Here is a 15,401-nt window from a genome sequence, read left to right as displayed (position 1 = left end):
TAATATTGTGGAGATTGTTTAAAGGAAATGTTGAAAGCAGCGGGCCCTCCCAGATAGACAAAGCTGTTGAACATAGTGGAGCATTTAGCAGCTAATAAGCCAGAATCACAACTCTAGAAGAAATGTTGCTTCATGTCTGCTGGAGGTGTTAATAGTGACTGTTTCCTAACAAGTGATCACATCTTAAAAGAAATCAATTAACCCTCCTGTTGTCCTCAAGTCAAGGAAGGGAGGAAGGAAAGGAGAGAGGAATGGAGGAAGAAGGAAGGAAAGGAGAGAGGAAGGGAGGAAAAAGGAAGGAAAGGAGGGAGGGAGGAAGAAGGAAGGAAGGGAGGAAGAAAGAAGGAAGGAAAGGAGAGAGGAAGGGAGGAAAGGAGGGAGGGAGGAAGGAAGGGAGGAAAAAGGAAGGAAAGGAGGGAGGGAGGGAGGAACAAAGGAAGGAAGGCGGGAGGGAGGGAGAAAGGAAAAGAGGAAGGGAGGGAGGAAGGTAGGGGGAAAAAGGAAGGAAAGATGGGAAGGGGGAGGGAGAAAGGAAAAGAGGAAGGGAGAAAGGAAGGAAAGAAGGAAGGGGGGGAAAGGAAAAGAGGAAGGGAGGAAGGAAAGGAAGGAGGAATGAAGGGAGGAAAGGAAAGAAGGAAGGAGGGAGGGAGAAAGGAAAAGAGCAAGGAAGGAAGGGGGGAAGGAAGGAAGGACAGAAGGAAGGAAAGAAGGAAGGAGGGAGAAAGGAAAAGAGGAAGGGAGGAAGGAAGAAGGGAGGAAGGAAAGGAAGGAGGAATGAAGTGAGGAAAGGAAAGAAGGAAGGAGGGAGAGAGTAAGGAAAAGAGGAAGGGAGGGAGGAAGGAAGGAAGGGAGGAAGGTAGGGGGAGAAAGGAAGGAAAGAAGGAAGGGGGGAGGGAGAAAGGAAAGGAGAGGAAAAGAGGAAGGGAGGAAGAAAGGAACCAAAACCAGATAATCATTTCAGTATAGTTCTACCAGTTAATTCCTTATAGCATCATATAGCTTTAATAACAGCTGTAAACAACATGCCTGTTCACACGAGCGATTCACTGTTACCGTAAAAGCAAAAATTATAATCGTGGTTAAACTTCAAAAAAAAAAAGAAAAGCCAGTTGTATAGTCTACCGCTTCAAAAAGAGCGGCCTCTCAAAGATATTCACATAAAAGGCTGAGTCGTTGCAGGTCCCTTCAGAGGAAAACACAAAGGCCAAAAAAAAACAGTATTCAAACTTCATCTTACAAGATCCCTATTTTAATCTAGTCCAGGGGAGTCAAACTCATTTTTGTTCAAGGGCCACATACAGCCAAATTTGATCTCATGTGGGCCGGATCATTAAAAAAGTTTGGAAGGGAGGAAGGAAACAAGGAAGGAAAGAAGAGAAAGGTGATAGGAAGGAAAGAATGGAGGGAAGGAAAGACAAAAGGAAGGAAGGAAGGAATGAAGGAAGGAAGGAAAGAGGGAAAAGGAATTAGGAAGGAAAGGTAGGAGGGAAGGAAAGACAAAAGGAAGGAAGGAAGGAAGGAAAGAAGTAAGAAAGGGAGGAAGGAAAGAAGGACAGATGACAGGAGGGAAGGAAGGAAAATAAGACAGGAAGGAGAGTGGGCCGGATTGGACGCCTTGGCTTGCCGGTTCTGGCCCCCGGGCCGCATGTTTGACATCCCTGAACTAGTCTCATCCCTCCCTCAATTATGTCCACCACTCATTGTGAATGAGGACGAGAGGACGAGAGGACGAGCTTGACCGCGGCTTCTCCTAACCCATAAAAGTGGATGGACCTTGAGGCCTTACATGTGTGATTATGGACGGATGTTTAGGCCTCAAATGAACGGGTACAACATGTGTCAACGCTGTGATACTGACCACATCTGGATCTCAGGGATATATTCTCTCTTCATCGCTTCATTTATTTATTTATTTCATCACTTTTAATCTTTCAAGGTAATCTCCTGTACACATTAAAGCAGGGGTGTCAAACATGCGGCCCGTGGGACAGAACCGGCCCCCCGAGAGGTCCAATCCGGCCCAGTTTCCTTCTTCCCCTTTTCCTTCCTTCTTCCTTCAGTCTATCCTTCCTACCTTTCTTCCTCGCTTCCTCCTTGTCTTCTTTTCCTTCCTTCCTTCCTTCAGTCTATCCTTCCTACCTTTCTTCCTCCCTGTCTTCTCTTCCATCCATCCATCCTTCTTTCCTTTCATCTGTCTTCCCTTCCTTCATTCCTTCCTTCCTTACTTCTTGTCTTCTTTTCCTTCCTTCAGTCTATCCTTCCTACCTTTCTTCCTCCCTGTCTTCTCTTCCATCCTTCCTTCTTTTCATCTGTCTTCCCTTCCTTCATTCCTTCCTTCCTTACTTACTTCTTGTCTTCTCTTCCTTCTGTCTGTCCTTCCTACCTTTCTTCCTCCCTTCCTCCATGTCTTCTTTTCCTTCCTTTCTTCTTTTTATTCCTTCCTTCCTTCCTTCAGTCTATCCTTCCTACCTTTCTTCCTCCGTGTCTTCTCTTCCATCCTTCCTTCCTTCTTTCCTTTCATCTGTCTTCCCTTCCTTCATTCCTTACTTCTTGTCTTCTCTTCCTTCCATCTGTCCTTCCTACCTTTCTTCCTCCCTTCTTCCTTGTCTTCTTTCCTTCCTTCAGTCTATCCTTCCTACCTTTCTTCTTCAATGTCTTCTCTTCCATCCTTCCTTCCTTCTTTCCTTTCATCTGTCTTCCCTTCCTTCCTTCATTCCTTCCTTCCTTCCTTTCTTCCTTCCATCTTTCCTTCCTGTATTCTCTTCCTTCCCCTCCTTCTTTTCTTCCGTCCGTCCTTCCTTCCTTTTAATGATCCGGCCCACATGAGATCAAATTGGGCTGTATGTGGCCCTTGAATGAAAATGAGTTTGACACCTCTGCATTAAAGGCACTATAGGACAGTAAAGAAGCCCAGTTAGATGCTAATGAACCCTAATCCTATCCTCTTTTTTTTTCTCCCCCTCTTCATAAGACTTGTTTATTCTCCCTCAAGAGGGCAGTGTTTGAATGAAGGAGCCTCCATCTGTCAGCACTCATCAAATCACTGCTATATGAGGGATGCCAAGAACTTAGAGGAGAGTATACATACAGTAAAGTCAGTCTATATCTTTTCTTTTTTTTTTTTTTTTTTTACTCAAACCAGATAACAGGAAACAGGAAACATTACATTCACTTAAAATAATGGAGTTGATAAAGGTCTAGTAGATTCCTCACTCTCTGTGCTGTGGTCTTTTTCATTACTTTATGAATGAAATGACTCCATAGAGAGCTGTAATGTTGGGTAATTAATGTGTGCAGATTAATTATTAACTCGTGCACATGGCTTTGCATGAGTCAGGCAGTGTGTGTTTATGTGTGTGTGTATGTATGTGTGTGTGTGTGTTGCAGCAACTTCTTCCAACATCTCTCGCCTTGAGACCAGGCAGTCCAAAATAAACCGAAATTTCAAAAGAGACACGTAACGCTGCAGGAAATGTTTGAGGAGAAGAAGAAAGATGCATTTATACGTTTAATTCCAACAACAACAGCAGCAGCTCAGCGTGATGAGAAAGATCCTGCTGTCTCAATCAACACGCTCCAACATAAGAGAGCTTCACTCCTCATCTCCTCTTTCTCCAATCTACAATCTTTCTCTCTGTCTTCTCCTCTTAACTTTTAATCTCTCCTCTCTCTCTCCTTTTATCTTTACTTCCCCTTTCTCTAATCTCCTCTGTTTCCTCAGTCTTATCCTTTTTTATCTCCTCTCCTTTCATCCTTTCCCTCTACTCTATCTTCTCCCCCTTTACTTTCATCTCTTCTCTATACTTCTCCTCCTTTTCCTATCTTCAGCCCTTCTCCCCTTTTTTCCCCTCACTTGTCCTCTCCTCTCACCTTTTGTCCTGTTTTTCCTCATTCTTCTTCTCCCCCCTTTTCTTTACTTCTCTCACCTTTTTTTTGCTTATAGTTTTACTCCTCTTCTTTCACCTTTAAAAAAACAAACAGAACTGCCTTCTCTCTTTTTCTCTCTTCTACTCTTTCACCATTTCCCCCTTCTTCTTTCTGCTCCTTTCACCTTTTTTAAATCTGCCTTCTCTCTTCTCCTTCCACGATTTCCCTGCCTTCTCTCTTCTTCTTTTCACATTTTTCATCTGCCTTCTCCCTTTTCTCTTCTCCTCTTCCTTCTCTCACCTTTCTCCCCCTCCAACTCTCTCATCTCCTCTCTCTCGTTTTTTTTGCGCACGCATCCAAACCTCTCTCTCTCTCTCTCTCTCTCTCTTTCTCCCCTCCTTTTTCTTTCTCAATGAATTTTTTCTCCCAGGTTCAACCCCTCCCACTTTGTGTAAACGCTTAATTGTCAGCCTTGACGAGAACTTGCGTAGGCTTAAATACCGTGTGCGCCTCTTGCATTGAGGGGTGGAACTGACCAACTTGTCCAGAAGCGGGCATCACACTGTCTCTGTATCTCTCTCTCTCTGTGTATCTCTCTCTCTCTCTCTGAGTGTCTCCCTCTCTCTCTCTCTCTCTTTTCTTGTTGTGTAATTTTCTCTCTCTCCCTCCTCTTCTTCTCCTTGTGCGTTATATCGCTTTATTTCTACCGGCCGACCCGTCAAGCATGCAGGTGTCTCTGGCCCTCCTCGTCTCCAGCTCTGCGCTCCTGGTGCTCCAGGGATGCTGCACCGCTGTGAAGGGATGGAAGGTACTTAAAAATGATGGCACGGAGATTTTACCGGAGTACACAGAAAACAGTCGGACGCCCCAGGAGGCAGTACTACAAACGTCAAACGGCAACAGCAACAACAATAACAACAACAACAACAATAACAACAACACTATGAACAACAGGGCGAAGAACGGTGGAAGAGCTGCCAACACAGTTTCCTACAGTAAGTATTCTTTTAAGCTTAATTATCTGTCATAAAACTTTACAAGTGAGACGCAAAATAAAAAAAAGGAACTGCGTAATAATAAAATGTGCGCACGAGGCTATAAAAATGATAATCAGTCTAATATAAACTTAGTAATTCAGGCCCTAATGTGTCAAACTGAAGAACTCATATATAAAGGAGTCATTAGTGCGTTTAGATAATAAGTTAAATGTGTGAGACCTCATCGTAAAGACGCATGTATGAGAACAAGTGCGCGCGCGAGAACATGAAATCATGAAACCATAAAGAAAATTCATAATTAAGTGTGTAAGGTTAAGTGTAATTTGAACACGTGTAAGACAGAGTATCTACATTTACACTTTGGGTTTTATAGTGTAAAAAAAAAAAGGTTAAATATGAGTATTTAGTGGGAATTGTGGTTCTAGTTGACCCCACGAATGTTGTCAAAGTGCCTTTTTTATTTATGAGGCGTACTTTTTTAAGATGCATTAGACAAGTTCCTTATAAAATTTTCATCCAGCCAACACACGCCTTTTGGTTTTGTTATAAATGAGTAAATTGTTTTTATAATCAGAGTTTTTGGACATTAAAAAAAAAAGTTGGATTAAGTTGAATTGAAATGTGTGAATGTACATAAATACAAAAAAACACTGATTAAGAGAAGCTCTGCTGTATATGAAGGGTGTATTCTCGCTTAATCTATTGCCAAAGTCGAGGGTGATCACAGCGACACACACACACACACACACACACTCTCTCTCTCTCACACACACGCACACACACACACACATTCTTGTGGTTTCTTCCCCTACACAATTTGAAGTGGAGCATTCAGGGAGACATCAGGGCTTTTTCCACATTGTCTTCCAGGTTATTTCCTTCTCTCTTTATACTATTAGTCAAGCTCTACTTATGCCCTATTTGATTGCAACAACATGTCACCCAAATAGAAAACCCCTTAGTTTGTTCTTGGTGGGATGTCTTTGGGTTTTTTTTTTTTTTTTTCTCTCTCTCTTTCAAAATTGCTTTTTAAATGCAACACTGCCTTTTGAGAATGATTCCCACCTGTGGCCAGTAAAGGTTTGATTGGGTTGTGCGTGCAGAATAATCTCACGCTCGCTCTCTCATGCGTTCACGATGGGTGGTGTGATATATACTCTCACACGGTTTTTACCTTCATTTTAATCAGTGCCACTTGAATCAGACACATCAAAGAGGGAACAAAAATGATTGATTGGATTAAAAAGAAAAAAATAGCTGAAAGGTTGAGAATGAGCAAGTCAAGAGCTGTTAGTATGACTGATGTGTGTCTATTAAGGATATTACGCAATCATTTTATTTGGAGTGTTATTTTTATTAGTGTCCAAAAAAACGCATCTCCTTGTTTTTATAGTGGATGAGGAGCAATGTGTGTTCAGTTTAACACAGCGAGAACCCAAATCTCCTGGATTATTTCCTTCATCCATGTCTATGCTTTCATCCTGGGACGGCTTCTCATGGTCTCTTTGGGGTCAACAGCAGAGGCTTTGACCACTGCATGGCCTCCCTCCAGTCCTCTCCTATAAGGCTTGCCCGAGAGAGAAGAACAGCACACAAAACTGTATAGTAGAGTAGTCTAAGTGTATGATCCCTTTTTTTTTTTTTCATGCCATCCTCATTAGTGATGTTTTTCAGACTGACAGTTGAGAGGAGGGCAGGAAATGTAAGTAAGAGTGTGACTGGATTCAAAGGATTAAATCATACAGCCCAGGCTCGATGAACAAGACGGGCTTGACTTTTTGGGTAATTGGTGCAAACCGCTGCCCAAGTGCATGATGCAGGCTTTTGTATACTACTGTGGTCCCCTTCAGCTGCAGCCACAGAATAACACCAGATCAGGTTCTCAAGGGGAGAAAAAAAAAAGGAAGTCACCTCACATAAATCCTTTGTTCAGCCCTTTTTGCAAAGAAAGCCACAGAGGAAAACAGATCCCTCTCTGAGTGTATCATTTCTTAACCGACAGTTCTTTTGCCCCTTTTTTACACACTGCTTGTAAAAAAAACGGGACAATAACTCATGCATACGGCTGTTAAAAAGCTGCAGCTGAAATATAGGATTACAGGCTGAGTGTGTTGTCTCAAATCAGTCTGGCAGATGTCCAGTTTGTTCAAAATTGTACAGTTGCAGTGCTGCCTTAAAATAACCAGACAGCTATTTACTCTTCCATCACCACATACATTTCCTGAGGGCCAACGTTGTATGCCAGCTTTTTCTTCCAGCTCAAAACCTCCATTAGGTTTGATTGAGCTGTTTAATGGCCCTCTGGTCTGGATTTGCTATCAGGTGATTGCTGCCAGCTGGATTTCTTTGTCAAGCCCTGTCGTCAGCTAATGATTCAACCATGAATCAAATTCAGAAACTCTGATCTCATTGGCTTAAACCTTAACCAAACATACAAATTTTCATATAAAGTTGAATTTATTGAAATGCATTTCAATGTGCTGCACTTTTTATTATAATGTGTCAGAATTTAAATTAAACGCAGCTACCCCCGATTGTGCAATTCTTATCTGGCCGCTGTTGTTGTCTACTCATGTTCGGGAATGTATTTCAGACAAATAACACAATCGGTGAGGGTGAGCGCATGTTGGCAAAGACAGAGTCAGAGAAATTACCACATACATACTGCAGTGTTGAAACAGTTAACCTGCAGAATGTCCATTCCAGTGTGCGGCACTTCAAAGTGTTTGTTTTGGGCTGAAGCCACGATTGTAACTGCGATATCCTGCTCTTCCACCCAGGTGCCTCGGAGCTGAGCTGTAGGGAGCTGCGTTCCACCCGTTACATCACCGACGGATCTTGCCGCAGTGCCAAGCCTGTCAAGGAGCTGGTGTGTTCGGGCCAGTGCTTGCCCTCGCACCTCATGCCAAACTCTATCGTCCGCGGGAAGTGGTGGAGGAGCAGCGCATCGGACTACCGCTGCATCCCGGCTCACTCCAGGACACGGAGGGTCCAGCTGCAGTGTCCTAACGGCAACACCCGGACTTACAAAATCCGTGTGGTCACCTCCTGCAAGTGCAAGCGCTTCAGGCCCCACCACAACCAATCAGTGCCGAAAGAGGTGCCCAAGCCGCAGCGCAACAAGAAACACAGTCGTTTGTCTCAAGATCGGAGCAAGAACAACACGCCGTTGACTGGCAACTCGTATTGATGCTGCTCCTCAGCATCCAAGGACAGAGACCAAAGCGCACTCATACACACGCACATGTAACACAAACACACCAACCAACATTTCTCCTTCAGATAGCGAGGAGATGCAAGAGAAATTTCTACGAGAGCAAATTCATAAGCTAATTGCTGGGCTGATTTTTTTTTTAAGTGATCAGTCTCTTTTATTTTCAGCCACTCGTCAGCATATTTGTGAACTTTGCTTATTTGCATGACAAACCATCAATGTGCCAGGGCTTGCCAACAACGACTGTGACTGGTCAGGAGATGTAGCAATATGTTGGATAATATGAAACAAGTATCTGATCACCCAAACAGCTATAACCCTCCCTGTGCTCGGTTCTTTCTTCCACTCTGACATACAGTAAACAGATTTTAAGCATAATGAGAAGTCCTTCCTGAGGCTTCAAGCCCACCTGTACAAACATCCAGCGGATGCAGAGCTGCACCGCACCACAGCTCCGTTTAAAGCTGAAAAGGTGTATCTCAGCTCCAAAGTGGTTGTAATCCATCTCCTTTTGGCTGTGCGTAGAGGAGAGATGGTGGCAGCTCTGCGGCCTCTGACGGTGGGATGTTGACAGGTTCTGAGAGGCCCTGGGCTGCACAGCGGTCCAGGCAGCCTCTCTGACAGCCCACCAAAGGCCACAGTCATCAAGACAAAACCTTACAGCACTCTCCAAGTTGCAGCAGCCCCAAAACAGGCCTGTGAGTTACAGTAGCACCTTTCCCACGGCATGATACAGAAAGTCAGGAGAGACAAGAGAAAAGAGGAAGGAGAGAGAGAAAGCGGTTTTGTCAGCACTAACACCACGGGGGCACTGGGCATTCCTGTGACTCCTCTTAATTACTAAATGAGCCCATTCCTGTGTTAGGATTTGAGTCATAAAAAGCCATTTCCTCTAGACATAGCCAGTTCCTGTTTGCTGGAATCACACACCAAAAAGTGCACATGTGTGTAGGAGGCTTCAGAAAATTGTGCGGGGTTGTGTTGTTACCTAGAGGCAGAGCGTTTTCCAGCACGCCCACAGCCGGAATTCTTTTGTAACGGGCCAAATAGAGCAGCGATCAACCATCCACAGCCAAAAATTTTTTTTTTTTTTTTTTTGGTCGCCTGCAGGATTCAAGATACCTCCACTCCTTTCTGCTCCCATTCTGTAAATAGCTCAGACAGGAAAGATAGGAATTAAAAATAGCACGATGAAGACAATATTTCAGTTTTTTATCATTGTATTGACTGCTAAAATCCGGCAGGAAGAGGAAGTGGCGATACCCAGCCTGTCAACATAACCTCCTTCCTCAAGCCATGCCTCAGATAGGACTGTACTTCATGAAGAATACTCACCATGTTTCCGCATATTGTGTTTACCGCTCATATTGCTTTCCTGATTTCCTAAACTGTACTGACAATGTTTGCTTCTTTTTCGGATTGTATGTTTGAATTAGCAACTGGAAGGGGGTTTGTCGCATAAGCTCGAGAGCTGCGATGCATAACGTGATTGTACATATCATACCTGTGTGGTCTAATGCAGTGGTGCCCTCACTTGTAACGAGGTGTTATACATAAAAGAGAAGGAGGGAGGGAGGGAGGGAGGGCTGTTTTCTACAGACACAAAGAAGGACTGTTATAAAGAATGAACTGCATATTTATTTTTTATTTCCACATTTAAATTATTTATGCAACCTTTTGTAGTAAATGATAGCCATTATTGTCATATAGTATGATAGAGACTTTGGAAATGAAATACTGTACAGTACATGAATAAAGTAAAGTCAGATATATTTGAAAAAAAACAAACATGGCCCATTTGTTATCATTATTATTTGAATGTTGTTGGTTTAATTATACCTTTTATTTGTACATTGCACTCTCAGGAAATCTCCACCTGTGTTTATGCAAAGAAATACCCGGCAATTAGGAAGTTGAGATTTGCCACCGTTTGGAAAGTGTGCATAGCTTTGCGACATAAAAAAAATAAGAAGAAGAAGAAAAAAAAAGACAAATTGTCACTCTTGATATCTCTGCTCAGTCACAACACTGACATTTCTTTGTTTATGAGGGGAGATATGAGCCATAGCCATCATTCAACATTATTTCTCTCCACCTCTCCTCCCTCAAGGCTTTAAGCTTGATGCACTGCGATGCTGAGGGTTCAAAGCGCATCCCTCCATGCTTTATTTTAGAGCTCTGTGGCTGCTTGTCATATCTGGAGCGCACTCGTGAAAAGAAAAGTACTTCTAGTGCTCAGTAAAACTTTGAGGAGAGGAGTTATGCAATCCAGGCAGAGAGAACGTACCCTGCTAAGTTAAGTGTTTATCTGCGAGGGACAAGAGCTCCCTTAGAGGGGCTAAATAAAATTAGTGTGAACATTACAGAAAATCACTGTGGCAACTGGACATCCTGTGACTGAAAGCTTGTCTTTTGTCGCGCCAGTGGAAAACAGTTGATATTAAATTTCACTACATCATCCATAATGTGCTGTCATTATGTCATTTTCAAGTCCAGTTCTTCAACAGAAAACAGACAGCCCGAGCTTTAACTAAAGGCAACTAACATGGAACAAGTTTCCCAAGCAATCCAAGCACACATCTTTAAGTGCGGTACATGTACATTACCTAAATATATTGATCCTGACAAAGCATCTGCCCTGCGTTACTGTGTGCATGCACCGTGACCTCCAGGTGACCCTCGCAGACCCGGTGGAACGGCTTGAGGTGCTGAGGAGTCAGGCGTGATCTATTCCCCCCGCAAATGTTACAGGTCTACCACACTTCGTTCAGGCCCCCCGGTGTAAGTGTCATCGATGAAGTTTTGAATACCAGGTGCAGAAATCCCACAGGGTCTCTACTCTGTTACAAGTGTAAGAAACAGGATTCAATTAGGTTAACATAAAGCCAAGAGTTCACAAAAAATACTCCGGTTGACTCAAGGCCTCTATAAGGAATATTTATAGAACTGACATACTTGCCATAATAAATGATGGTTGGCCTCCTTTATACAAATGAGGGAGAATAAATGAAAGGATTACATTATAGGAGAAGAATTAGGCCGTTTTCATCCGGTTAAACAGCCCTTCAGTCAGTGCTCTGTGCAGATGCTTATCTTTAAACTAACAATTTCTTTAGATAATCACTGTTTCCCTAACAATGCTGCTGTCAGTAGAGTGCCACGTCTTCATTTCAACTCTGCTAACCAAAGAGAAGGACCTACGTGGGATAAATGTTGAGACACTACTCCCAAATGTGTGTTTAGATCGTTTTTCCTCCTTTGAACTTGTATAATGGAATGGTAAAATATCTTATTTCAGCTTAGTGCAGTGCAGGCTTGTTGTTCAGTGCATGGCCAGAAAGTTGTCTAAAAAGCAGCCACTTGAAGGGCTTAGGCGCTGTCAACACAGACTTAACTGATGTTCTGCCAAATTCAGAAGAGACAGTCAAATAAAATAGACTGTATATCATCTGCAAATAAAGAGATGCTTAGTTAATGCATGTTTTTGCCAGCCTTACAAAAGCAAGCAATTCCTCTCTGCTGACTGCAAAGAGCACCAGTGGAAACTGACTTGAGGTGACATTCATAGCATGTGAGGCACTTTCGCTCAGATGCCAAAAACTAACCCCCATAAAAGTCTTTAAAGTGTTGTGTTTCTGCTCAGCTGCCTGTGCAATTCAATTGCCTCACAATATTGCAGGCTATCCAAGACGTTTATTGAGATGGAATATATTTACTATTACTAGAACACAAAGTATTCAGACCCTCGTCAAGGATTACATAAAGTTAAAATGCTGCTACACCCCAGTAGTTTCACATCCAGGTCTTCCGAGTCAACCTTTTCCAAGAGCGGATATTATTGCTCCAGTCAAACACATATGGACAATGACGGATGTATTCGGAGACGGATGTTTGTATTCCACCAACCACTCCCTTATCAGGTCATGAGCGCTAATAGCTTAAAACAAATGGAAACCAGAAGAGATGTCTGGCTGCCTAAAGGAATGAGGAACGCGGAAAGCACAAGTTCAACTAATTTTGTGTTCTTCCAATGATGCATGCTTTGGAAAGTGGATAGTGTTTCCTGCAAGCTGAGAGTGTAATTCTCAGCAGGGAAGGGAGAACCTGGGGTCAGGGCGAGACCAAAGATGTCCTCCTATGTTAACTGCAACATCAGGCATGTTAGTAAATGAGCCACATTGTTATATCGGGTGAACCTTTGGGGTATATATATGATGAAGTACGCTATCTTCACATCAGCTGAAAGACTTAAGAGGTAGGTGACACTTTTTCCAGAGATGGACAGTAGCACCATACGGGTCAGGAGCTTCCACTGAGCCATGTAAGCCTCAGTTTCTCAGCCGAGGCCAGGCATGTGGAGAGGCGAGCCAACCATATGGGCTCAGGACAACAGGAGGTGCAGTGGATAGGAAACAGGGCTGTCAACAAACAATTCTAAACAGCCACAGCAAGCCCCAAGGTTCTGGAGGCAGAGTGCATTTCCTTGCTTAATCATCACCTTATGCACAAGCAAAAAAAAAAAAAAACCCAACAAAAATATTAATTCAGTGCTGCGTTTTGAACAAATAGGATTTCCACTCTGCAATTAGAGCTGAACTTGTGTGTTTTTCCAAAAAGTTAAGTGTCAGCTACTCTACAACTTTTTCACACCCTTAAAAGAGACGAAGCATGAACGTGTCTATTGGTGTAACTGTTGTACATTTTGTGGTATGTGTGTTATTTTCTGGGTGACTGAGGAGGGCACGCAAAGGCCGGTCTAACACGTGTAAGTATCAAGAGTTTACAGAGCCTGTCATTCGGTAATAAGCTTGAGGTCAGCGGCACTGACGACTCGAGGAAAGCTGACATAAGCTCAGTCGATTCCTGCACACACACACACACACACACACGCGTGCAATTAAAAGCGTATACATTTGGCATGCTGTTAAAATGTTACGTCATATGTGTTTAACTGTGAGATGTTGTGTCACTAGTCAAGCATTTACAGTTTCTTCCTGCTGTTTGACTACATTTTGCAGAAAAACACAGTAGCTTGAGAGACAATAGGACATTATTAGATAATAAAAATTGCAATAATGAACTCAATTTCACAGATTATTGATGTGCTAATCAAGTTTTCATGGCTAACATGTTAGCTAACACATCCAGCAGGCTAACATGTTAGCTAACACATACAGCAGACACAATATTTACATCCCATTGGTGTCTTAACAGCTGTTGAATGAGCGTTCAGTTTTCATTCAGCTTTAATCCGAGGTTTGGTCAGCTAGCGTCATTGAAAAATATTATTTAGCCGCAGCTATGAAGTGCAGCTCTAATGATCCCCTCTCGCTTCACCAGTGGCTCGGTTGGTTTTGTCCACTGTGACTCAAAATGGACAGATGATGTACGTTTGGCTTGTCTTATTTGGAGCAGTCATTTATAATTGTCGGGTGTCATAAACAGAGCGACAAAAACCAACAGCGCTAGCAATTCTTCGATCCGCTACTTAATGCCAAGATTTAAAAGACAGACAATTTACCTTTCACTGTGTAAATGGCCCTAATGTAGTTAACAACACTGTGACGCAAAAGCTGGTTTAACAAATGGAATAAAATGTCTTCAAATTAAGTTTGACAGAAGAAAACCACACACAGCATGTACGGGACATTTTAGCAGTTACGGCAAATTCCCATTTTTCTGTCTGACGTCTACAGATTTAATCCATTCGCTTAAATTCGTATGAAATGAGCTGACTCAATACACTTCTCGCTGTCAACTGGTCATTTTCCCAAGACGGTGACCCAGGTCTTGACAAGACCAGCCCAGCTCCCCCTCCCAGGGTGGAGCGCAAAAAGAAAGTACCGCAATTGCTGCTTCTCATCATCTCTGAAATATGTCTGTTTCACTCTGTGGCACTCAGGAGTTTCTATCAGCAACCATGTCATTTCCAGATGGTGTTTGAGCAAAACAGATCCATTTATTGGGTAATGGACGGAGTTGTCTTTCCCAATTTTTTGCCGCATATTGTACACACTGGCACACACAGATTTATTGAGTACAGTATAGGCATAACAGAAACACACATACACACACACATAGCACATAGCAATGAAATGGAAACTTGTATATAAAGCTAGCGGTCACCCAAAAGCACTTGAGCCCCAGCATGTTTTCAATAAGAGGAGTCAATGCAGCAGACATTTCTGAAAAATAAAATGCGTAGAGGGATCGTTAAAGCGTGCCTCCTTTAAGAGCACACAGAAACAATTAAATCTGCAGCTGATGATTTTTAAACAGGAGCAAAGCATTTGTGTGGGTGGTAGACATGGCATGTTGGGGATTATGCAGCCCATGAGAAACAGATTTATGACAGGCAGTAGTCAGTCTCTAACCAAAACCTCCCGTCACATTTTTGAATCCTAAAAGAAATACAAAGAGCGAATCAAACCAATTTTCTTGATGTCATCATTGCTAACCACAATGATGCTGATTGTATTAATGCGGTGGTGCCCACCAGACCATGACTAGTGACCCAACCCTCGCTATACTCTCCTTTTCCTCATTAAATGTTTTTGAGACATTACAGCTGAATCTGATCATGACAAAGCTCTCTGGACAGGAGCTCCCCGATGACAACAGCATCTTTGGCATGTTTGAATTCAATTAATATCTGTGGCATTATATCACCACTCAGCACACTGGGATTAGTGACACTGAGCCTTCTTGTTCCCTTTAGCTTAAAGTAAGTGGCTCCTCTCTCTCTCTCTCTCTCTCTCTTGAGGAGGATATTGTATCTAGTGTAGCCTATCTTGAAAAACCACAGACACCATGCTTAGTTCACTGGCATTGCAAAATAGAGCGTCTCCTTCCCAGAACAACAAACTGGAGTTTTTTTTTTCCCTGCAGGGTTTATGGCTACTTCCACAGACAGCCCGGTGCCTTTGTGCTTGTTTGTATGTTTGTGTCACACTTCCTCAGCAGATGAGGTTATTTTAGGGCGCTAGTGTTGCATTACATCCTTCACCCTGAACTTGATAATATTTCTCTACACAGATATAAACAGGCAGAACATTGAGATTGCACCACAGATGGAAGCTGTTTTATTTTTTGGGACTGATTAATCAGGCGTCAGTTCCTTTTTTTTTTCTTCCCTTCTAGCTTCAATCTGACCCCCTTTGGACCAGCTCAATGCAATCAGCTCCAAGTGCTGTGGAAATTGCTTCCTATCCGTGTGGCCATGGGTGCACGACCCAGGAGAGGCTAAGGCAGATATCTCCTCAATCTCCCCAGCTTAGGAGAGTTTAAGATCGGGATCAATTCAGCTCTCCAGCCCTTATCAG

The 15,401-nt window shown here is 42.9% G+C and overlaps 1 protein-coding gene across 1 annotated transcript; it reads left to right on the top strand.

The window, feature by feature from the left end:
- Positions 1–4,464: 4,464 nt before the first annotated feature.
- sost (sclerostin) lies at positions 4,465–9,867 on the top strand. The gene is made up of 2 exons (XM_053341724.1): positions 4,465–4,862; positions 7,646–9,867. The coding sequence occupies exons 1-2, from the start codon at positions 4,592–4,594 to the stop codon at positions 8,053–8,055; spliced, it is 681 nt and encodes a 226-aa protein (XP_053197699.1). The 5' UTR covers positions 4,465–4,591; the 3' UTR covers positions 8,056–9,867.
- The last annotated feature ends 5,534 nt before the right edge of the window (positions 9,868–15,401 follow it).

The sequence above is a fragment of the Scomber japonicus genome, chromosome 20, assembly GCF_027409825.1.
Source record: "Scomber japonicus isolate fScoJap1 chromosome 20, fScoJap1.pri, whole genome shotgun sequence".
Taxonomy (NCBI): Eukaryota; Metazoa; Chordata; class Actinopteri; order Scombriformes; family Scombridae; genus Scomber; species Scomber japonicus.
Note: the sequence above shows the minus strand (reverse complement) of the source record. Positions and strands in the feature narration are given on the sequence as shown.

What these genes read in the sequence shown, in the direction of transcription:
- sost (XM_053341724.1), top strand. Translation starts at nt 4,592, where the DNA reads ATGCAGGTGTCTCTGGCCCTCCTCGTCTCCAGCTCTGCGCTCCTGGTG. An exon ending in TGCCAACACAGTTTCCTACA is followed by an intron (nt 4,863 to 7,645) that starts GTAAGTATTCTT and finishes TCTTCCACCCAG; the next exon opens with GTGCCTCGGAGCTGAGCTGT.